A 25,504-nucleotide genomic window follows, 5' to 3' on the forward strand; every position below is an offset into this window, starting at 1 on the left:
TGCAGATTGCATAGACTTTGAGAGGACCTGGCTAGCTTTCCTGGCTGTCGCTGTCTTAAACCCACCATAATCCCTGGCTGGAGGCCCAGTATGTTGCTCACCCTTTCATTAACATGGGAGTGCCATACACCTGGCCACCAGACAAACATTTAAAACAGCCGCAAACGAAGTAAATCAGTCATGGTGTCTCACTTCTGACAGGTGACATTTGTTGTCCACTGTTTGTTTTGTTAGTCTCCACAGTAATCATTTTGCTGTAACTTATCCAAAGTTATACGGAGGGTGGCATAATTATTGGCTACAACCTCACAACACAACTTGTCTTGATATACTGCTACCACCACTACTTCTTCTACTACTAGTTTTCAAAAAGCAGTGTTCAAGAGAAAGTTATTCTACACTCAATTCTGTTAGCCTTTTTCAGTATACAAGTTCATCTTAACAATAACAATATGTGAACATATCTCAACATTTTTAGAAAAACAAAATAGTAAGTTGCAGATCACAGAGTTGTAGGAGAGGAAAACAAAAAATATATAGGTTGTAGATTGTGATAAATAGATGTATTTTAGGCAGATTTTTAGGTTTAGGTTTGGTTTGTGTGAAGTGGGCTGTCCAGGGCTAGGAGAGATAGGAAAGAGATATTCCTGGAGAATGCATGATCAGTAACAGTATCTTTAGTCTGTATACAGTAAGGAATACGAATCTGTCTGTGTATATACACTTAATACTGTATATTAGAATTATTAAAAGAGCAGTGCCAAACTACTCATTGTATCTTTTGTCTGATATACAAATGCTGATAGTTGGAGAGAACAACTAGTGCTCATTAGGACGTGCTGTAGAGCAGTGGAATTGCAATGAGATGGATATTTTTGTGTCAGTGTTCCTTATTACACTTATTTCAGCATTTTATTAGTTTGTAATTGTAATAATAGCTAAGTACTGCTTTGGCCTAATTTGTTATTTTCTGAGTGAAGGAAAGAAAATTAAAAATACAAAAGAAATGTCAGACAAATAAACAACTGTGACACATCAAATGCTTTATTTCCATTTTTGAGCACTATACTAAAGCATGCTGTCATCTTTAAGCAGTGAAGCTGACAGGGTTAATTTCATGTTATTTTTAAGCAATTTTGGTGTAAATTTTTACTTTTTATCCTTTTCTCTTATAAATGAATAAATATAAAGCAGATTATATACTAACACCTCAGACATACAGTATGTGATGGTCACAGCACTCCTGTCTTCAAGTCAAAGAGAAAGGCCAAAGAGTGGGGGATCTCTTATTGACCATGGTTTAATCCAATTAATGGTTTTTGCAAAACATTTGCTAATTTCATAATTAATTTGATGCCTAGAAATTACTTTTATGCAATTTTATAAATAGTGATATGTTTTGAAGGAATTATGATTGTGATTCCTGTTAACGTAATGAGGATATGTTGTTAATTTATATATTTGGTAAGATGCAGAATTGTTTATACTGAATTAGTCACTAAAATGTTCACATCTTAAATTACAAATGTAATCACAACGTAATCATGAAAACAATTTAGTTGTAAATTAACGTAATTTCCAGGAGACATGGTTGAGTATGACAAGACAGTTGCTCGTAGTGATCCCTTGTGGGTGTCATTTTGTGTGTCCAGGTTTTATTGTGTTAGTCAGTGTGTTCAGGAAAATAAATGTGCCCATATATCAAGCAGAGATAGGAATAATGTATAAATGTGTGCACAGATTGAGTTATAAAACAACATAATGCATATATTGGAAAATATTTTTCTCTCTCTAGAAATATCACTGTATAAAATGTAGGCAATTTCCCCCAATTACGAAAACTGCACCAATTTTGAGTCATAGCTGTCTAAAATTTAGGTTTATTTTCTGTCTAATTTGACGGCCTAAAGCCGGCCAGAGTTTCTTGCTTTCCTCTGCACATTGACTAATATAATAGCAGAGAGGCTTGATATCAGCATTCTGTTGCTACTGCAAAGTGCTATTGTTGGGCTTCCATTCACACTGACTAATTAACTTTACAATTAACATCTCTGGAGTCTGTGCCATGTTGAAGTGACTGAGACATGATGTGTGGAAGCTGTTCCACCTTCAGTGTCCTTGCAGGGGATCAAAGTTTATCTGAGTCTGTGCCCATCCAGGAATTATTTGTTAAGGCACATTCCTCTGAGTTTTGTTCATGCTCTGCTTCATATGGCCTGTTGTGAGATATCTCAAAGATGTGTTGCCATGTAATTAGTGTAAAGTTGGCCAACACCTCATTATGTTTGACTCAAAGCCCAATTTTTGAGCTGTAAAGCTCATATGCAGGTGGTCACAGAATCTCATAATACAAGCTTATTTGGGCATGACCAACAGATTTAGATGATTTTGTGATCAGAGATTTTGTGTAGCTCAGGTGCACCTGCAGTGAGAGGTTGGATATCAGGTGGTGTTGTAGTGTCTGCCATCAATTATGACCAATCAAATTACATCCAGTCGTGCCCTTCAAAATCAGGACACTCACCAGTCCAAGGTATCATATCTCAAGTGCTTATTTTGTAGGAACAGCGGTTTAAAAAGGTTGAGGTATTAGATTTACAATTTGCAGTATTCTTCTTGAATACTGCACTATATTATGAGACTCAGACGAGAGAGCGAGAGAGAGCGAGAGAGAGCGAGAGAGAGAGAGAGAGAGAGAGAGAGAGAGAGAGAGAGAGAGAGAGAGAGAGAGAGAGACTCTGGTCTCTGTCTGTGAGCTGCACCAGCACTTCCAACCTGATTGGTGTTTACCAAGGCTGTGCCAGGTCTCTGTGCTGGCCAGCTTTCTGTTTGCCCCTTTCTCTATTGACTAAATCCTCAGTTGTAACGCTAAATGCCAAGATCATGCAGTGTAAAGGCTCATTGCCTTTGCTATAAGAGGCAAAGCCACTATGCTACAGAGTACTACACATGGATTTTATTGTAAGGAAACTGAATTAAGAATCCAATTACAGCAGGGCACATTACCATTGTCTGTCCCAAATGTGATGCTTTGAGATGCAAATGGAGATAGGTTACAGTTCCACATCATTGTTCTGTTTTCATGTGGTTTGTGTGGTGCATTAGAGATCACATACTGGATTGATTTATTATATACCTATTGTAATGTTGTTGTTGTTGTTAATGCAAGGTTAAAGCCTTTTGTATTATTCAAACTGCTGGATTACGTCCAGGGGTTGTCTGGTTTATATTTACCTAGAAACCTGTCAAGTGTATTCACTCATGTGAAGTGTGTTTGTCTTTGTGTAGAAAATATCATTCAAGAAGCAAAAATCTCATGACTCATTCAGAAGTTTGTCATCCACTCAGCTACTGTTTACATCCAGCACTATTCTCCCCCACTATAGCTACAATAGAAAATGGAAGTAACAACGGCTTTGCCTCTTGTTTTCAAGTACACGCTTGACATCATCTTGGCTAGTGTTCAAGTGCTCACCTCATCTGTCAATGTTGCCTGTTCGTCTTCATCACCTGCTTGCCCAAGTTTTAGTAAAGCGTGACCAAAGCCAATTTGGGCATCAGGTCACATTGCCACAGCAGCAGATGCAAAATATCAGATGGTAGTACACAGCGGTGATTACAAGTTGATCGTTGTCCAAACAATACATTTGGATACAGATAGTATTTCGATGCCAGATCTGAGTAGTGCCAAACCCATCTTTTATGTCCCTCACACCTACATTGAGTAAGTATACTGGCAGTCTTGAATTCTGGCTTCTGGTTGGATTACACCTCATTGACCAGAGATCTTTACAACCAAATATATGGCAAAAACACTTTGCAATGCAACGGCATGTCTACACCCAAAAACACGCAATCAGCTCATCAATGTTTCCCTTTTTTTTCCTTCCCTGTGTGTGTCTTATTTTTGAGGTACAGTCAGCCTTGATATGCAAAATAATCAGATTTTAATAATATCTTAAGCTTCTTCTTTAATGGAATCAGCAATTATGCCATAAATGGATTTAATATATCCTGTCTTAGTATAAGACATGAAAAATGGATCATAACCTGCTTAAGAGGCTGTAAGGAAATCATCAGATTAGCTCCAAAACAAAGAATGTATCCCGCTATTCATTTCACATCCATCACAGCTGCTCTAGCGCTTAGATGACATATATGCTGACCTGAGAGATTTAAAGTCAGAATTGATAACTAATATTCTCAGAGGTGACAGTGCACTGTATTGTAAGTCCACATATCATCTCTGGAAGGTCAGTGGCTTCTATCATAGCCTCAGTAACTGATATTCAGCTCTGCCAGTTTGTGATACAGAAAATGGTGCATTATGGTGTGTTTTTTTTTTTCAAATCTTCTGTAATCCATAAAGTCTTGATATGGAATGGTTTGTTTTTTATTTAGCTTTTCGCTAGATTGAGAGTAAGTATTTGTACTCAAGCAGAGAGCGAAATAAGAAATTATATTTGACTCCAAATGACCATATCCACTGCTATTTCTTCTTCCTGGTGTACATCATAAAAACATTTTGGATTGTGTTGGAGGGGGGTTTAAAATGAATGGGGAGTAAGCCAAGCTGTGAACAAGCAGCTATCTTGATGTCACCTTAGAGGCCATTATACCGTTCCATTTGAATTATAAAACCTCTCCAGAGCAAGGTGGGTGCTGCATGGGTGCGTGACTGCCCACAGGATAGCAGAGATAGGTCCCTTCGTTCGTTTCGAAATGGTTGAATGGGAGGGTGACCAGGCATTTTCCTTGTTATGAGACTTGTCACTGTCACTCACAAAGGTGTGAGTGACAGAAGACCCTATTATCCTCCAAGATTCAACGTTATCCTTCCGAGACAGGGCAGCTTTTATAGTCGTAACGGAGGTGGGGGAGACAAAGAAAAACACTTCAGCGCTTGCATTAACATAACCCCCCGCCGATTAATATTAGTTGCTGTCACATGCAACACTGGCATACTCACAAATGTGATATTTTTTTTATTAATTCAAACAATTAATAGTTTTTAGGAAGAAGATCTTTGCCACAGCTCTGAGAAAAGTCCGCTTTTGAAATAGCCGGTAAGTATGTTAAAGCTGGTCTTCCCCAGAGAAAAATTATCTACTTAATTAAAAGGACCAGCAGGAAAGGCCTGGAATCATGACGGTATAATTATAAAAGCCCCATTTCTGTTAATCCTTGGCTCTGCAGCAAGGAGCCTCACATGGTGGAGCCAGGCCATGGCCACTAGTTAAGCACTGAGACCACACAGGGCTTTTACAAGTGGAGGCAGTGGGAGGACGACAGGCCTTTAACTGAGGATATGGGGAGCTGAGAGCGAGCCCAGAGGTCTACTCGAAGCTTTTATTGCAACAGAGCCTGGGGAGAAAAGCACAGCAAGATCATTTATGAAGGACAGGGAGTCAAGAGGTAAATCATAGACATGCTTATAAGTCAAGTCTATGAATAGTGTGCCAAGTGCTGATGCATTGTTTGACCCATAGGGGAACAGAACTGAACTACTGCAGTTGTGATAGTTGCAGATCTATAAAGCAAAGCAAATATTCTCTTACATCACCCAATACATTGAATTTGATCTGAATCATCAGTAAAGTGTCAAAATCTTCCGATTTGGTTAACAGTCTTGATCAGGCATAATACTAGAGATATTTGCCGGTTAATCATGGCGGGACATTAGTGCTGAGCTTCGTGTCTGTGTGGAGGTGGGCTCTGTGTTGTGCCGGTTGGTCTCAGTGCTGGGGCCTTTGATTTGTGTCTCACAGCTGGGCCTGGGGAAGACGTTTCAGTGGGCAGCTGCGGACGCTTAATCTCCCCTGTGCTGACACAGGCTCAATTAATAGATAGCACACTTTAGGAGTCTGCAAGAAAGTTGTCAGGGCCCCGTCAGATAAATCACTGGAGAGGATTTCACGCTGGCAATCGCAAGCTCTGGCCCCAGTGGCCTGTTTCCCTTTGTTTGCCTACTTTGAGGTACAGAAGGGTAATGATTTTATAGCAGTGAGGCACACTGGGGCTTTTTTTTTTTGTTTTTACAAGTGCTTTGATTTCCCTGAATTATAGGCTACAGTTCAGGGAATCTCCATAATTATGTTTTTGTTTTTGATGCAAAAACAATCAGTGTAATTGCTGAATAACTTGAGAACTTAATACATTTTGAATTTAAACTTTCATATAGTCATTTTAGGCTTTCATACCTCAGAAGTCAACATATAAATCCACAGGGATCATAAAATCCACTCATTCCTGAAATACCTTTACTTGAGGATCACAAGACAAATGATTATTTGTACCCACCAGCAGTTTTCACTGGTTTTATTCAATTTTCACTCCTTTTAATCATCTTGTTTACAGTTTCACCATAATGGAAAATGGATAATCATCTGGAGAACTCTGGTAATCTCCTTTTGAAAGAAAAGAAAAACACTTACCGATGATTGTATTGATTTCTGAGGCTTAACCCTAATTCTTTCAGGCTTCTTCCTTTTTCAGGCAGACATCACAGTGATGTTTACAACGAAAGGCCCACATAATTTAACATCCAGTTTCTTTCCCTACTGGCTATGCAGATAAAATGTATTTAAAGCTACAGCCACACATAACAACTAAATAGATATGAGAAGCGTTCAGGAAACTGCAGTCCACTGCTTCATGTGTATCTTGTGTATTCTCATGTTCTCTCAGATTGATTTAACTAGCATTACATGAACATATTTATTGTTTTTTTTGAAGTGGGATAGACTGTGCTTCTTTTTCTCCTCATATTATGTGTATCATACTGTATGTGTCTGTCTTAAATCTTCAAAATGTATAACTGATTGTACAGCTGATATTGCTGAGTTATTTAACTTGGCCGAAACAAGATACCAAATCGCCCTCATCTCCAGTTTAGACAGCTCTGGCATTAGCTCTTCTCTCAGACAGGTATATTGGCCAGACTTTACAGTGTCCTGTTACAATAAACTCTCTAGAGGCAGATATTTCATCAATTTAAGAATTTACTAAAGACAGCCAACTGACTGATTGTACAGATATACAATTTTTGGAAAACTGTGCAGCAAGAAGTAATAAAAGAATTAAATATACTTAAAAATACATGAAGCAAATAAAGAGTCAAAGTTAACATACGTTTACCACTGCTTTGAAAAATGTCTTCTACTGTAGAAGCAGTTATCAGTAACCTAACTTACACTGGGTACTACCACAGGCATGTCAAACATGCACAGCTTAGCAAGAACCTAATGAATATTAAGACAATCTTTTAGTGACATCAGCAAACATAATTGTTTGTTCTGGTAATTATGAAAGTAATTAATAATGAATTTTGATAACATATGAAATGTAAAGGCTGTGATATCAGCCTGTACTTTATCATCATGTTATCTTCAGCTTGTTGTATACTACTGTTTCAGTAATGCATTTGTATGACACTGTTGTATGTTATATACGGTTTATGATAAGCAGACAGATGTGATGAGAGTAACTAGAGTGTATGCTTACGTATTAATCCTGTAGGCTATTCCATACGTTCAGTGCCAACAGTCAAGAGCAAATAGCATCGTTATAAAAATCCTAATTGGTTTTTACTGTTGTCCAAATGTTTATTGCTCCTGGTTTAACAGCTGTAGAAATAACCATAACCATAGTTCAGTCATATTGCCATAGTCCTTTATTTGCTGCACTTGAACAGAATAAAAAAATCCACAACCTCTGTTTTCACAGATGAATGATCAAGAAATACAACAATACAAAACTATGATGACCTTTCTATTCCATCGCTCTCTGTGGTTTTGACGTGCTTCGTGTGCTGCTCTGCAAATGTTAATGTATTGCACAAGAATATGAGCTTTGCTGAAGAAGCGCCTTGCACCACCAAACCCAAAGAACCATGCATAATGGCAACAGCTGTTCATGCATTTTAATCCAAAGCAATGGTCTTTCATTGAACGATTCCATCTTTCTTCATTTCCGCAATTACGGACTTGCCAGAGAGTTTGGCCTGAAGATCCAAGAGTCTGAAGCAGCAGCTATACTTGCTCTCTCTCTTCGCCAGCCTTAAAGCTTGCTATTCAGATTGCTCAATAATTACATGCATTTGTCTAGTCCTGTCCACAGTTGTTGCTTCTCAGAGCAGCGCATGCATTGAACAAAGCGCTTCTGTTCCAACTCTCACCTCTAGCCAGGTTGTTCTTAGAAAAGCCATTCTTTACCATCATGCAGCAGGCTCTCTTGGGTGACTCAAAGATCAACTTTGTGCAGGGAAATAATTTATGATGAAAATGGCCAGCATCCGCTATGGGGGATGTGTTTTCTCAACATTAGTGTGTCCCTTATTAGCTGAATTTCTCAATTATTATTTCAGGAGGAGGCATTTAATTAAGTCCGGATGAAAATATGTGTGTTCTCTATTGATTCCAGAGCTTCCCATACGTTGGGGACAAAAAGATGCATGTGACTGATACAACTTCCTATCATTAATATAATGCTATAAACACAGAAACATGAAAGGCAGCAGTAGTGATTGAAGTGGTAGGTCTTCATTAATGTTAAGTAAAAACATGATGTTTCTAATCAATAATTCACATGTGCTTCTGACTCTTGATCTAGTCCAAGGGGAGCCCTTAGTGGTCAGCAGCAGGATTATACTTTGAAATTAGGAAAAAAGCACATTTCATTTTCTCTTCTCTGGCAGCTCATTTGCCCCTCACCCACTGAGATAGGCGGCAACCTTATTAATAGGAGACGCTTCCTGGTGGTGGGGGGTTACATGTTGACTACCTGTGTGCCAGATATGTACTGCTCTGGTAAACCCTTGCCATAAGAGCTCTTTGATGTCAGAATCCCTCACAGAGAGGAATTAACCGCATGTCATGTTGTTCTTGTTAATAATGTTTCAAGTTGTTCAGAAACGCTTTGATTCGTCCCATGAACACAAAGAACCAATGGAAATTCGTTTAATTTTATAAACAATTGAACTTCTAGACAATTATGACATGAAACACACAAATGAGAATTTTTTCTTTTTTGTTTTCATTGCGGTATGATGCTGCTTTTAGAGGAACTTTAATAGGATACCCTGCAATCAAGAAACACACATACACAAACGCAAAGACACATGTTACGTTACACCTCAGATTGGTTTTTCTGAAGGAAAAAGATCTGAGTCTCTCATACCACACTGTCTACTGAGGCTCCCCTTCACTCTATCTCGTTCCTTTGGCAGTAATAGTAAAGCTGGGGTGCCAAAGGTAATCTAACCTAGGAGACGAGCCGATAATAGCCACATTGACAGAGTGCCTGTTTGTAATGAGAGACTGGATGAGGAGTCAAAGGTGAAAAATGAGTGTGATATTGAAGGAGGGAGAGGAAGCTGTAACAGGAGGTTTGTGTTTATCTGTGATTATTAGGGCACCTCAGAGCCAGAAATGAAAGAAGGCTGTGAGACCCAGATAGAGTAGTGGAACACACAAATGGTGGATTTCCATTAGACAGGAAACCATTCTGTAAGCAGCTGGGATCACAATCTGTGATATGGGGACGATGCCAAGCGTGTTTCCAAATGACACGACTGATATCTTGAAAGATGTTACTAACAGTGGTAGTTTGATGATGTGCTGGCACCCTTTTGCTGGTCACTTGTATGTCCACAGATATTGTCAAGTCATATTTATACAGTCTAGTTTAAGGCAGAGAACATCATGCATTCATGTCCGTTTTGTTCTGTACAGTTTCCATGTGCTGCGAGGATATACAAATCATTATAGCTAAGGCATGCAAACTACAAATTAGACCTGGAAACCAAACTGGGGAGCTTATCACACTTAATTTTGATAATCCTTTGCTGATATTCCATGTCCTATCAGCTCAATGCAATTTGTCACTAAAACATCTATAGAATTTAAAGTGAAACTCATAATGGTGTGTGTACATAGTCAATGTCTGGATTCGTTTTAGGCTTGGATTTAGGATTTAAAGTGGTGTCAAGTTTATTAGTTTCGGTGGAAAAACTTTTATTTGATATCTTAACACAGGGAAATCAGCATTGGCCTATCCAAATGCAGTTTTGCTAACCTGCCTGGAGTTGCTCAGAAGAATAAACAGTCCTCATGTCATGTAAAGAATGCAGACAGTGTACTTAAGGTTGTCTATTGGACAGAATGACACCACTACCTCAGACAGAGAATCCTCCAACAACAAGACAGAGCCGTTAAAACAACATCTTTAAATGTGAGGTCCAGAACCAACACAATTGTCCCAGGGACTTCAGCACGGCTGGGGTCTGGCACCGAGTCGTCCGCAGCTGTCGGCCTCCAGATTTCCAACGACAGTGTCATATGAGCTGTGGTAACCTAACCTGGGATTCCTTTACGGCCCTGGGAACAACAGCATGAAGACTGCATGTTACTAATATATCTAACTTCAGCCCCTGCCCCTCAAAGCCAACTCTAGTGCAGATAACTAACATGAATACAGTCATGAATATCAGTATTTTCAAGCCTCACTGTCCATTATTCCTGTGAATGGTAAATATATTTCATTTTTTGAGTTAAATCTGTCTACAGTGAGCTGAATGCTTGAAGGCTTAATCTCAGCATGATCAACAGATCTACATATAGCATGAAGTGCAGTTTAGAGAGGGTTATTAAATAGGTGCCATGGTAACATTAACACAATTACCTTTTAATTTTATTTCAAACTAGCTGTGTTATGGTACACTGAAATAAATCCTGACTAACACTCAATCTGAGAATTAGTGTCAGCAGGAGGTGAAAAGGGGCTGTGAGTGCCTTCAGGAACTGTTTTTAAACAACTGCAATAACCCTGGCTGTTTCAGTCTACTATATCTAGGATATAATGTAGGAGACATGGAATCAAAGCCATGAATTGTCATGAACTGTGAATATAATAATCTTTATTTTTTTAAAGCTTGTGGGGAAATGCAGCCTAATTACAATCACCTTTGAGGGTTGGTTTTTTAGGTCGTTGTGGGTCTCTCTCTCAATCATCAATTTTAAGCTCATATATTCTTTCTTCGGATGTGACCTGTTGGTACTCATAAAATTAGACACATTTACTGCTGAGAGGCGTGCAGTACAGTCCTCTACAGTGGGTTACTATGCTGCTTCATTAAGCAGCTGAAGATTTACTGCCTTGCTTAAGGGCAACTCAGCAGCGGTTTCCCTTTCACTGCTTACGATACAGTTTCTTTCTTATATGTTACTGTATGTTGTTATAATTAAATCTGAAACTGTAACCTACTGTGTTTCTTTAAGCCATTTCGGAGAAATCACTTACAATCTTAGCTGACATATTTGTCAAATTGGGCGAACAATAATAACAACAGGTTTTCTATTGTGTTGTAGTGGAACCTGTGATTATGTCATTTATTCTGGTTCCTGCTTACATACTGGTGTCAGGGGAATTTGTGAGTCATGTAAGCCTGAGGTATTTTATGTCACTTTGGAGAGTAACATCTGTGACTATCTGCCTGGCATTCTATTAGTCGAAATCCCCTGTTTACCTGGGTATTACAGGTAAAATGGAGATTATTATCCATTTCCTGGGAACTTGGTTACAGTAAAGAGTCAGCTCTGGCTCCTGTTGCATCCAAAATTACCGTGATTAGGACACATAATCCAGTATCACAAGGGAGTAACCACAATAGTTTGAACATATTCCACCTGACATTTAGTTCAGCCAGATCTCTGATTGGCACTTGATTAGCAACTAATCCATGTCATTATCTCCTTCACTGAAATTAGTTGAGTAGAAAATGCTGTCGTAAATCACAGAGGTGGAATTGTGGAGGGGCTTTGATCAGTGTACAGCTCTGAAAGTGCTCTGAGGAGAGAGGAAATATGTTGTTGCCATGGATACTACAAAAAATAGGTGAAAGGGAATATATGGCTTAATAGTTTCAGGGATATGTTTGCTTTTGTGTGGAAACCACAACTCTCAGTATGAGAGTAAAACTTTTGGTTCCTACTGCTTGACCTGCCCACAAGAAGAGTTGTATGAGAGCTCAGTGGTTCAGCAGGTAATGCCCACATAGGTTAAAGTTTAGGCCTACCTTGATATACATGACTCCCTATTCCCCTTTGTTAGATTATGGACTGATATTCAGACTTCTCCATATCCAGCCAGGTAGAATCCAGCTCAGCCCTCCCCCCTCCCTCCTTCCCACCCCGTGCTGCCTCCTCTGGCTCCAGTCCTGAACCTAACCCTCAGAGGAGCGGAAAATAATTAGGAGAGAAAATTGCAGCTGACACTATTTCTGAAAAGCAGGGTATTGTAATGAGAGCAGAGCAGGTATTCATTGTGTCTGAGGGAGCGATTGAAAGCCCTTGGTTTTCGGGCTGCCTGGGAGAAGCCCAGGGAGAGTAAGCAGAGCTTTGCTGAGTCCCTTAATGCATGTGGGAACGGAGCCTTGAGAGGACGAGGCAGAGGTGTCTTCAACAATGGCAGGAGCCAAGGTTACAGCTGAGTAACTAATTCAAACTGCTCTAGACTGACACACACACACACACACTCACACACACACACACACACTCGTCTTCTTTGTCTCTCTCAATATGTCTCTCTCTGTGTCTCTTTCTCTCTCTCTCCTTGTTCCCATTATGAGTACAGAGGGATACCGTCCAGCCACCGCTCAAAGTTATCTTCATTAGCCGTGCAGACTTGCTGGAGTGGCTGCTCGGGGAAGCTTTCTCTGAGCAAGGCACTCGGAGAAGATGAATAAATGTTTTGTCCCACATAGGCCCAGCCTAAAGCAGTGGCAGGGTGCAAGGAGAGATAGATGAGGTATTAACTGTTATATTTTTCAACGGGGGCTGAGGAAGCCTAGTACTGGGGTGGACAGAAGCAGATGTTGCCGCCTGAATATTAAGCCTGTTAAATGAAATGTCCTCCATAAAGAACAGGAGTTGAATTATAGCACTGGGCACCCCTGATTGTGCATCAGATTGCCGAGCACATGTTCATCTTAGGGCTTCTGTTTGACATGTGACTCAGGCTGAAAGCTAGGAGATGAGAGAGAGGTCGCTTTGATCGCCTTTCAGTACTGTGATGTTTTTTTTTTTTGTGCATTTGAATATGATTGTTGCTTCTAAGTATAATGGAATAGGGACACATGCATAATAGTGTTCAGGGGTCCTTCTGAAACTCAAACACATGGGGATATGGATGATAACAAAACTGCAAAATTTTAACAATTTCAACAATGTTAATGTGAAAATGGGGATATCTTTGCCAATGATTAGAATTAAATAAGAAACTTGATGAAACGTTAAGTTGGCTTTCTTTGGTTCAGTGTAAACGAGCAAGGCTGGCATAATGAAGGATCCTCTTAACGGTAATATAACGAGATCTCTGTTTAAAAAGAGGCTCCAGTGTGAATCAGAGGCATGACGTGTCTGTCCCTGTTACGCCATTCCAGCTCTCCCTTTTACACAGACATCGATCTGGCTCTGTGACTGCTTCTGCTGGCAGCTTAATGGCAGAACAATGGGAACCCCCCCCTCCATTTAGTGTTCATACATACAGAACGGAGAGGCAGAATAACATTGCAACATTCCTTCCTTGAATGGGCTGTATAAAAGGGGCTTTAGTTAATGAGAATCTGAGGCTGCGTTTGTAATATTGCAGGCATCTATAATGTGGAAATCTGCAGGGAATAATGCTGAAATCCTACTTGAACAAGAAAATAAATTGATGGCCAAATTGCATCTGGGTCATATCTCCACTTATGGGAACTCGGATCTGCTTTTATTTGCCTAATAATGGACATGGAAAAATGTTTTCACAATCAAATTTTGATTGCTTCACAAAATTGAAATTGCAAAGTACATCTGAAACTTCTCTGTGTGCTTCCCTACCCCTCTCTATACCTCTTTCTCAAACAAACAGAAAGACACACATGTTTTACCCACAATGCATCTTTTGCACACCACCCATTTTGCGAAGCAGTCTAAGAAAAGCAGGTAAATTAAATCTGTAGCAGCAGCATCCAAGACTCTGGCAATCAGCCAGATCAGTTCAGCATCTCCATCTCTGTTTACGGGCACTGTGAACAAATTCCCAGGCTTGTAGGGACTTGCTGACACTAGATGCACAGTGACACACACACCATCAGAAAAAGAGCTTCACAGTCACAGTGGGTTATGCAACCATGAACAGTAGGAGCAGCAAAATGGAAGCTGAAACTATTATCTACAATCTCAGTCTTCAGCTACTGAGATGAAACACAGAACCCCATATGCTTTTGCTGGCTGGGTTCCTAAGGTGCTCATAGGTAAGAGATCAGCCATGCTTGGTAATGATGAGAGAAAATGTCTGGGGAGGATGGACTCCTGTGGGAACACTGCAAACTGGAGGAGGGTATTATTAAATTTTCCTAACCTGGCTGGCTTTATATGACCATGAAAAGATCATAGTTTACTTTCCACCCGTTCGAGGGAAGGATTGAGGGTATTTTCCTGCTCTTGAACTGTCTCTGCTGCCTGATTGTAACAAAGTATTTTTCAAAGGAACTTACTTACTACTTACATACACACTTGCATATTACATATTGCATATTGCATATATATTACATTAATATGACATATTTCTTTCTTTTTTTCAACAATATATTTTCCTGCTCCACCGGTATGTTGCAGCCCACTCTTCTATATATTCTTATTTTCACATTAGTACACCTAAATGACAGGATGCCAATTTTGTTGAGAGACTGAATCTAGTTGCCGTGTTTGGCGCGGATGAGTTGGCTAGCTCAGCCAATAAAAGTACTGAGGATCACAAAGCAATTAGCTCTTTAAAAGAGCCAAATCTGCGGTGCAGCAGCCATGGGATATGCAAACTTTAGTGTCTCATTTTTTCATTTTACTTTCTGGTTTTGCTCCAGTTTAGTGGTCAAAATGTCCAGAAAATACAAGATGTACTTGCTCACAGGAGCAAGTGTCTGCAAAATCACTTTTCAAAATGTTACAAAGTGCTACGACCCACAGTACAGGTACATGTTATAGCTTCATTCTGGCCCTTATGTGAACTTTCTGTTTAGTGCCTTGGGTCTCTTTTTCAATGTTCTGTATCACACGAGGAAGGGAAATGCATTTAGATGATATATTCAGAAGCACAAAAAGCTAAACTCCAAATGCTTTTACATAGATTATATACCAAAAAATTATTATACATTTATTATTCAAAGATTATGCATAAAACAGACACACAGAAAGGCAAGCATTTATGAAAGAAAATTTTAATTCAAATTTCCTTCACATGAAGGCTCAAAGTTTAGTCACAGCAAAACTCTGGGGAGGTGTACCTGTACCTGTCTGCAGGAATGGAGGTATTAGAAGATACTGACCGCCCTATCAGTGCTGTGGTACACATGCATTATCAGGTGACCACATTTAGGTGCTCAGGTCTTATTAATTCAGTGCTGTAATAAAACACAGTGGAAAAAGGGTTTGGGAGCGACTTTATGTGAACATAAATAAAACGCAAGCTTATAGTCCCCGAACTTTCAGTTGAGCCTGTGCATTTAGCAATTCATGTTTGTGAGATGTTAAGAAGCAATTATGATGCAAATAAGTGTGGCTGATGATCATGGACAATCTTGTTTGCACAGTGGATATTATAAAAATGCCAAGCCTACAGCCAGCACTACATCCGCTCTGTGTTGTGTTAAGTAGCTTTCATTGTCACCAGAGCGATCCCTCCTCATATCCACATCACTGTCAGACTCATGTTACTTTTTCGAAAAGCCATCAGGATTCGTCTCTGTCAACTGCCTGTCCCTCAGTCCATTAAAGATGATTGATAGAGCTAGAAAATCTTCCGCCCAGCTGTTGTCGTTCACGCATCCCTGGGAAATTGAAAGGAGCTCAGAAAAGGACCATCTCTCATGAAAAGACCTTTTGTCTGTGCTGATGATGTGAAGCAAAGTACATTTGTGAAGATAGTGTATAAGCAATCTACAGCCTTTTTTCACAGTTTTGTGTTTCCTGGCTCCGTATGTGAATAATTATTACATTACAGATGAAGACAATGATTAGAGTCTCATTTTGTCTTTTATCAGGAAAATAAATTCTGATTATTTTATTTTTATCTGTTTCTTTGCTCTTTTCTTTCATCAGTTCAGAATATGCAAACATTGGTTATCCTGCAGGCATCTTAAATCTCAACCACTTTATCTTTGACGGATAAACCTAGTTCTCTCCATTGGCCGAGCCATTACAAAGAGAAACCAAAGAAAAGACACGTCTGTTTGTCCAACTGCTACTGTTCCTCCTCCTGGCTCTGTTATCCTCTAATGGCTTGTGAGGATTTTTACAGGACAACTTGAGGAGGATTTTATGATGTTTCGGTGTGATTGATAACATGCTCTTGGAAGGATGTCAGGCTTTCAGAGAAGGATAATGTGGATTTCTATCTCTCTGCCTCCTTGTGTAAGACGTGCCATCAATCAAGTGTATCGTGGCCTTAACCCGGTAAAATTAAAACCTTAGGGGGGGCGGGGGCTCGGGGTCTCCGTAGAACCAGGACACACACATCAATACGGTGTGCGACAGAATCAGAACACAGATCCACATCATAACAGGCTCACCACAGAGAACAGGGCAGATATAAGATTCCCACCAGCGGGCAGCAAATACAGTTAATGATCTGTCTGTATATTGCTGTTGACAGTGGAGAGGGATTACAGGAAGAACAGTCTCATTTTCATTGTGTGTGGAGGCGGCATTAGATCCTAGCCCAGCTAATTTCATTCCTAAGCTTGTCAATATTTACCAGCAACAGGCGCAGCACACTATGGCAGTCCCAATCTCCCTACAGAGAGAAGATACAGAGCTGGGGAGATAATTTGAGAATGTAGAGATTCAATAACCAGAACCAGATCATGAAAATAATTTTCAGCTTGTTCTTGGTCCTGCTCCTGTCAATGGTTGTCTGTTTTGACATGATAAAGCACACAAACCGCTAATTAGCCCAGCTGGTAAGAGATATGTCATGTGCCTGCTTTTGTATGGTGCTCCTCACATAGCCCTTACCTCTCTCTGTACATCTGTTTGTGTTTCAGTCGATGGCTGCATACACAAAGCGGCAGGGTCCTGTCTGTATGATGAGTGCCACTCTCTAAATGGCTGTGACACCGGCAAAGCCAAGATCACCTGCGGCTATGATCTCCCTGCAAGATGTGAGTATCAGTAATTAATATGTTTTTTGTTTGTTCTGTGATATGTGCACCAGGCCCTTGCAGGAATGTTCTCTAATCAAAACTGCTGTCATAGAGGGACATCACCTGACCTGTTAGTGAGCAGTGAAACACTGTATAATCCAGCATTAATCTGTATTATTTTTTATGGAATAGCCTCATCTATTCAAAAATCTATGCTCCTGAACCAGCCGGTGGACTGCACTAGCATTGCATTGATGCAGAAAATTGGTATTGGAAAATATATTTAGTTTTTAAAGAGGATTACAATTCATGTGTGCACATGCACCATATTATGAATTGAGGAAATACTTTCTATGAAGTTCGGATGAACATGATCAAATTGCAAATGAAACTCACAAGTCTACACACACATGCCCACACATACTTTGACACCTGCACGTGATGACTGAGGTCATTGGCGCCAATCCAACAGAGTTGGGTGCTTTTAATGTCCAAAATAAAAACATTTTAATCATAATTTATTAGTTCTGAAAAACTCATTTGTAATAAATGGGGAGTTGTTATTGGGAGGATAATTAATATGATTGGTGCTTGCTGTATGGCTGGATGGGAGTGTCATCTGCACACAAACAAAGACATTAAGAGAGCTATTAGTTGCCTAATTTGATTGATTTTTCATCCCCGATTTATTCCATAAACAGATCACATAACTCTTACTGTCACGCTATAAATGATCAGAAGAGGGACTTCACTGTTGTCTTTGTTTTCTGTCTGTCATGGATGTAATGTTTTGTCATCAAGTCTCAGAAAGTTAGTGGTGTGTGTGCGTATGTGTGTCACCTCCTCTCAGAATTTAACAATTTTTGTAATACAAATTTCCTGAGCTAATTACTTTTGGTTATTGTCAGTAATACATGTGTCACTTTTAAAGTTTGACACAAGCTCCTTCCCATGCAAACTTGAAATGGAAAACATGATGGGATGGAAGAAATGTCACTTGGTGTAATTCGGTCGAGACAAACGTCCCAGCAGTCCTAACCTAACCCTGAAGGATTTCCAGGAGACAGCCAAGAGAAGACATTGAGGCCCAGATGAAATTAGGTTGTGTTAATACGGTATGTCGTAAAGATGTCAAACAAATGGAGCAGATAAACTGTGAGTCAGTCTTGTGGGCAGCCAGTTCAAGTGTCTGCTGCGCCAAAACAGGGTGCACCATGACAATTTAATAACCTGCAATGTCACCTGGGAGCAATCACACTGCCACTGGGTACTGTTATTGTAATTATCTCTGGGCAAAACACCTTCTCTGTGCCGATAACTTGTTATAGATTGTGTAGTTCTTCACTGGGAACAGTCAGTTCTTTTTTGTGAACGTGATGTTATTTCATATTAGAGCTATCTTTGCTCCCAGCCAGTATCATCTTCTTATCATCCAACTCTGATCACTGTCATCATCAGTATTGTCTCTCTCGTCTGCTCTTGGAAACTGACAGCCGCTTGACTTTTCTCTGTTAGTGCTCGGCTCTGACGAGAGATCTCACTTGTTCCCAAACTCTATCCACTGTTTGGATTTTATTCTTTTTCCATTAATTTCCGTCTCTGACTTTTTTGTTCCACCTACACACATTATAAAGCTGCCGTGACTGCAAACAACAATCTACTTGGTTTATGAAATCTCAAATAATAGTCTTTGTCCACCCCCTTACCACTGAACAAAGTAAACAAACGAGACAACAGGCAATTTTCACATTCTGAATTTCCCTAAATTCAGGGATGTTACATGTAGGTGTAACGAGAAAGGTTAAAAGCTTGTAGTGAAATGGCAGTTTACATTCGATTCATTGAAAGTTAATGTTATGCTAAGGGCCCTTTGCTGTGGCTAAAGCTAAATGCATTAAATGATTAAAATTGACATAAAATTAATTTTGATATTCAGAGTAGATGGATTACCATGAAAACTGACAGAGGTGAGTATTGAAACTATGCAAAGTAATGTTGTATTCATAACAAGCAATTAAAAAGCTATGAAGCAGCTTTTCTAATCATAAACAGGAATTGAATATGCTTTGAAAAAATCACTGTTTAAATTGGGAGCTATATCCACAGTTGCTTGTGGAGTTGGTTTTCACATCTCATTGTTTTGTCTGTCAAAAGAGTTAGACAGCTCAAATATTATTATGGTCATAGTGGGTGTTTGGAAAATAAAACATTTGGTGATGTTATTACTGCTTTCACACAGATTGATTTCTGTGGGCTGTCAGATGTCAAACGCAAAGACTTTTAAATTGTTAAACGGTACTACCAAACCGTGAAGTGTCTGGATTGGTCTGTTGATGAGACAAATAACAGCTGGACCAACTTGGTCTTGTGCAAGAAATGTTATAAAAATGGATAATGTTACTTACTTGGATACATTTTTACACTTCCAACAAAAAAGAGGATTTTTTTAATGTATACATGCGATGTATACGTGTCTGCAGGCCACTGTGTGCTCATTGTCATTGCATGCAAAATTGCTTCTTCTGACGCATATTTGCAGATGGTGGCTCATCTACTCTTCCAGGAGTGAGAAGAACACAGCCAGATGGACCATTTACTGTTTACATCTTGGCAAAGCCCAATATTTCCAATGTGGGCATTCACTTTCCAGTTTAGCCTGAACATTAGGCCGCTTCTCACAATTTTCTATAAACACATAAATCTCTCAGAGGACAGCACTCTTCTTTGGGGACCCCACTTTCTGGAATCCATTCCATTGCTTATAATTGGAAATAAGTAAGTCTAAACCCAGAATAATGCAGAACAAGCTGTAAATCATTTTGCTTTTAATTAAATTTTAGGGATATGGGTTGGGCTTCATACTGTACTGTACCTCCAGCAGTCATCTTATGACTTTGCCAACAATGCGTGAAAATAAGCCATCCATCACGTTACGAACTCAGCCATTTCTCTTGATCATCCAGGGTTTTTGGAGTCTTAAGTGTTATTTGAAAATATCACCCACAGCGTATTATATGTCACTCAACAAAGGATTGTGCTGGTAGGTTTTGTTATTTTTGTAAGAAACAGAGAAATTACAATTTAAACCTAATACTCAAAATAACTGGTAAGCAATAAAACGCTTCCTTGCGTCCTGGAAAACTACTTACTGCCCACAGGGAAAAGAGCAGTTGATCTGAAATCAGAGTTGTCCTTGTTAGGAGATTTGATGTGCTGAGGCAATGGAAAATGACCCACCCCATCTCAGCCTTTTTTTTCTCTCAAGACAAGAAAATTGCTCTCCATTACATCCCACTAAGCAGTTTAGGCTGTGAATCCCAGTGGCAAATGAGCTTTTCCTTTAAGAGGGCCAAGCACATGTGGGACTGATTATTATGGGGCTGGCCCAGGATTATTAATCAATGACAGTAATTACCCACCTACCATAGTGGAAAGACTCAAAAAAAAAAAAAAAAAAAGAAAACTGTCTGTTCTATCAATCTGACAAGGAAATTGTCTATTTGCCCTCATGTTAGACAAGTTACTCATCTGTTCATAGATTAATGATCAAATGAAAAATACAATGTCAAGTGTAACAAGCTAAGTCATATATTTATGACTTGACTACTGCAGGATGTGTTGCAACATTGCCCATGATTGTTTCATTATCACCACTCCAAGTTTTTAACATGAACTGTTTCTAAAAAAGTGACCAAAGGATACATTAAGATGGGATTTTCCTACCAAATCACAAAAGTGCACAACGCAAGAGTGGAAATCACACCAGATAGCAAAGAAAGGTACTGACTGAGGTTCTGTCCAGTTCAGCTTTCAAAATAAGATCATTTGAAAGGCTGAAATGCAATAGGCGTTGTACCAACCACATTACATCACATTACGCCAGGACGAGTGACTGCCTTACCCTCCATGTCCCCCGAGTTCATACTGAGCTTGAAAGAACTGCTTTTGGCTTCTTTGCACCATCCACCTGGAACTCACTACAAAACACTTTCAAAATTAATTCTTTGGTACCTCTTGGTCATTTTAAATTCTTAATCTCTAACCTTTAAATTTCTGTTTGTACCTGCTTTAATTGATTTTTGTTGTTACATTATTTATTAATTGTATTTAAACATTAGTTTTAATTGATGTTCTTTGACTTTACCTACAATGATTTTCCAGTTTGAATAAAAACTCAGTATGATTCAGTCTAACAGACTGCCTTAGCCAGGTATTAAAGTATGTTTTTCTGTCAAAGAATAGTCTTTCCTCCAATGTTGTGGCTGTCTACAGCACATACGCTTGTCTCTTTACCACCTGCAGTTGTTTTTTGCCATTTAAACTGCTTAAATCTTTATAATAGTTTTCATTTTACTGTGGCTCTATATTCTTGTGCTTGTAGATACATCGTCTCACCTGTGAACATTTGCTATAGACCAGGTTTGATAAGTTTTATAAAGCACTTAGGTAGTGCTGCATCTTGCGAAAAGATATCCAATAGTTCAAATAGCATCTTTATAGCTCTCACCTTATAAGATGCAATGAATAAGCTGTGTGAATGACTGTCTGCTAGAACTGTCCAATATGGTACCTTTGCTGGCTCGATACTTTAAAAGCGCAAAAACATTTTGCATGACGTTTATATTTGGGGCATTATTTCCATTATGTGTTTTCAGGCCAGGCATTAAAGGCCATTTAACAAAGGGGGAAAGTGAGCATGTTGATAGTGTGTATCACGGCATCCAGCATTTTCCTGGAAGGAAAGTAAAGTAGAATCTAAAGAACCCTTTGGATTTTTTATTTTCCACATAATCATCCTGAATATCAACATAGATTTGAGCCTCTGGAAGTTATTGGATGATACTAAACATGGCTCCTGTCATACACACTATATTTGTTTTCATTGTACTTTTTAATTACAAAGCACCAATAAATACCTCAACACTTATTTAGAATAATACAGCTTAAATCCTCTGCAAACAAAGGTGGTTTAAGCCTTTAGGCAGAGGCTGAATAAGAAAAGCTTGTCTCTTTCCCAATGATAACATACAGTATCAGTCACTGAACAATAATAATCTTAATTTGTATTCTTGATCTTGTTTACTGTACATAGTAAAACACTTTATTTGCTGTGTGTGACAAAGTGTTGTTGTAATTCGAATGTGTGACACATGTGAGGATGATCTGCAGTGACTGAACCCTACAATGGAGTCGTCTGAATCTAATCGTTATTATGCTGGTCCACAGGTCCACACTAATAACGTTTAGCAAAGACCTTGCAGGTTAATCTGCATTTGCACATTTCAGCCCTAGCTGTCACAGTAGACCTAGAAGGTATTTAGAGTTCAAAATAGAGGTCTGCTTGAGAAAGTTAATATCCCAGAGGAACTTTTAGATAGACGTCAGTTGTTTTCACTCCACAGTTTCATCTGAAATCTTCTACCCAGTTTTGTTTTGCTCCCTAGGGCTACTTTAGATTGACAGTTCAAAACGTTTGTACTGTTTATTGTTTGTGTTGCTTCTCTCCCTCCTACACATTATCGCTTGAGTTCTAAGTTTATGCTTTAAATAATGAATCATATTTGGATACAAGAAAGAAGGGCTAACATTTTTGTTTTATCATGTTGCTGTCATAACAGTGTCTTCTTTCCATTTTAAGCTTTATTAATTACATTGGAATTTTTGTTCTTGAGCTCCAACCTTGCAGTTATAAGAAAGAATCAGCTATACCTTCACATGTATGAATCAATTTCTTTCATATGTACTGCATGAATAGTGGGCTCATTTTTATCTCATAAATGTTTTCTAATCTCATTGAGCAGAGAAAATATTATAGTCTGCTGTTTTACTAACTGGTCCCTTCAGAGAAATTGCGCTCATTGGGATTCATATGGAACTGCTTTCCACATCGACTTATCGGGTGTAAGGTTATAGATTTCAGCCTTTGGAGTATTGCCTCCACCCAGCAGACTTTGATAGTGTGGAGACAGAACCTCATCCATGCAGCATCGAACCACTAGCAGACTCTTTGATTACTCTCTAATCTAAAACTGGATGTTAACCGTTTTGAGCACACTCTACTGGCTCTCTGTTTCTACAATGACCAGGCACTTCCCTGCACTTCTCCAATGTGCACTCAGTAGAACAACACACACCTTAGTCATTTATTTATTTTTGGTTGGACTGCAACAGTGGGGCCAGCTGTATGTCCATGACTGACTGATAGAGTTGAATGATCATAGTTCCGCCATTGGTCAGCCGAATGCCACATGACTGAGTTGGAATTTCCCCATTGGCCATTGCTCTTTTAAAATGAATGGGTGAAGTTTCTGTAAGGATGGTATGTACAACCTGTACTATACTAGGTCAAAACCTAGTATATGGCTGGATATGCAGCCACACAAGCTTGCAGGCCTCCTGGATCTAGTGAATCCTTACATTGTCTATAACTCCCATTGTTACAATTAGGGGTGTTTACCATTTAATAACATCAGATATCTCTGCTTAACAATGTGCACAAGACATATAATATATTCAGAGGTTAATGGATGTTATAGGTTTAAGCTCTAATTAAGCAGAAATAGGTATATATTGCATATTTATCTCCTTGAGAGAGACTACAACATATAAACTAAGTGCATATGTCTTGTGTATTTTAAGGGAGTCATTGTAATAGATGGTATACTGTTTTCTTCAGATTTCTTTGCTGAAACAGTTGCCTGCTTACTAAGCCTATCAAGCTAAAATTAAGGTTATCAGTGTAATCAATCAAATTCATGCAAATACTCTCAAAGTAAGTGATCTATTATTGAATGAGTATCACAAGACCTTATGATATCAGATTTATCGGGTTCATTTTCATAATTTTATTGAGCAGCAGGCTGTTTGACATTTCTTAGGATATGATTCTTGAGTCATCATAACATCGTCATTCTTCAACCTAATAACTCTTGACCTAAATGATAATAAAAAAGTACCGGATAGGTACTTTTTATTTTTGGTATCCCTATTCCTGGTTCTCCTATGAATTACTGCCACAATAGATGATAGTGGCTAATCAGCCTGGTGACAGAGCTGAATAGCTTTTATAAATATGGCAGAGATCCAGAGTTGTTAGTGCAGCAAACTTTGTGATAGCACCTTCAAGTGTTTGTTTCAGCATCAGATTTTCAGTACTTTTGGTTGCACGCTCCAGTGGAACTGATGGGACCATAGTTAGACAAAACACCTTTGGGAGATGCACCGTAGTTCAGCTCACCTCCTTCTTTATGTGCTGCTCCCTTTCAGTACAAAATGGGAGTCTCTGGTGTTTACTGTAACTGCACCTGTGCTAATAATACTAATCATCAGCCTGTGATAAATTCTTTCTCCCTGATAGCATGAAGAATCTTTCCCATGCCCTATTTAATCTGGGAGACCAGGCCGTCTGTTCCGTCTCTCTCCACTCAGCAAACACAGATAAATCACAGCAAAGTACCCACTATTAGTAAGTGACATATAGCTCATTCTGATTAAATTACCCCGAGAACATTATCATTCTGCAGAGCTTGTTTATCAAAGCAGTCTCCGCCCCATCACATACAGCGGGGCCATCGGACAACCCATAATTTGTTAATTTGGGTAAAATTTGTTGTCTACAAGGAAGGATTTAGTCCTGCAGAGGAACTGCTTTAACAAAGATGTTTCACTATTTTGCAACAAGTTTGGATTTCATTGTGTTAATATATTTGAATGCGTCCTGCAGCATTAGCAACAGAAACAATTAAAAGTCTGAATTTTTTCTGCTGTTTTATTCTTGTAAGTTTCATCACTATTAACACCTTTTTTTTTTTTTTTTTTTAGATTGCCCACCATATATTTTATACTTTGAATAGGGTTTAAAAGGGTCCTGTAATCCCAGGAGTTCATTTGATTTTCTTAGTACACAGGACTGTAATCCTTCAAAACTAAAATGTGAAGAAAAATACATTTTATGAGATTTTTGTTCACCAGCAGTGCATTGTTAACATTGTTATCCTTGCTTTTCACAAATGAAATGGCTAAAATGGCAGACAGCTGAACAGACTGTACTTTATCTCAACATAATGGATCAAACAAGCATAGTGTGACTGTTACAAGGTGTTTTTTTCCCTCATTTTGGATTCAAGGCTAGAGTGAAAGAAATCCTTTGTTGTAGTAGATAAATTAGTGGGGCTTAACTCAACCCTGGTGGCCATCACAGTTTCAACCACACACACAGTGCTAAATCAACATCTTCTCTACTGCTCACTGTTAGCACTCACATCATAAATGTCACTTCATCACTTCATGCTCACCCCATTTACCAGACGGTGTCTACCTCAGACT

General features: G+C 39.1%; 1 protein-coding gene across 1 annotated transcript in view; it reads left to right on the plus strand.

Moving 5' to 3' along the window:
- macrod2 (mono-ADP ribosylhydrolase 2) overlaps nt 1–25,504 on the plus strand; it is a gene marked incomplete at its 3' end in the record, with an annotated part of 305,651 nt that overhangs the window by 141,617 nt on the left and 138,530 nt on the right. Inside the window, exon 5 of the mRNA XM_023400106.2 lies at nt 17,081–17,197. Within this exon, the coding sequence (XP_023255874.1) occupies nt 17,081–17,197 (117 nt within the window). The remainder of the gene's footprint in view (nt 1–17,080; nt 17,198–25,504) is intronic.

Source organism: Seriola lalandi, unplaced genomic scaffold (assembly GCF_002814215.2).
Source record: "Seriola lalandi dorsalis isolate HSWRI2012SDOR001 ecotype SW California unplaced genomic scaffold, Sedor1 jcf7180002052131, whole genome shotgun sequence".
Lineage (NCBI taxonomy): Eukaryota > Metazoa > Chordata > Actinopteri > Carangiformes > Carangidae > Seriola > Seriola lalandi.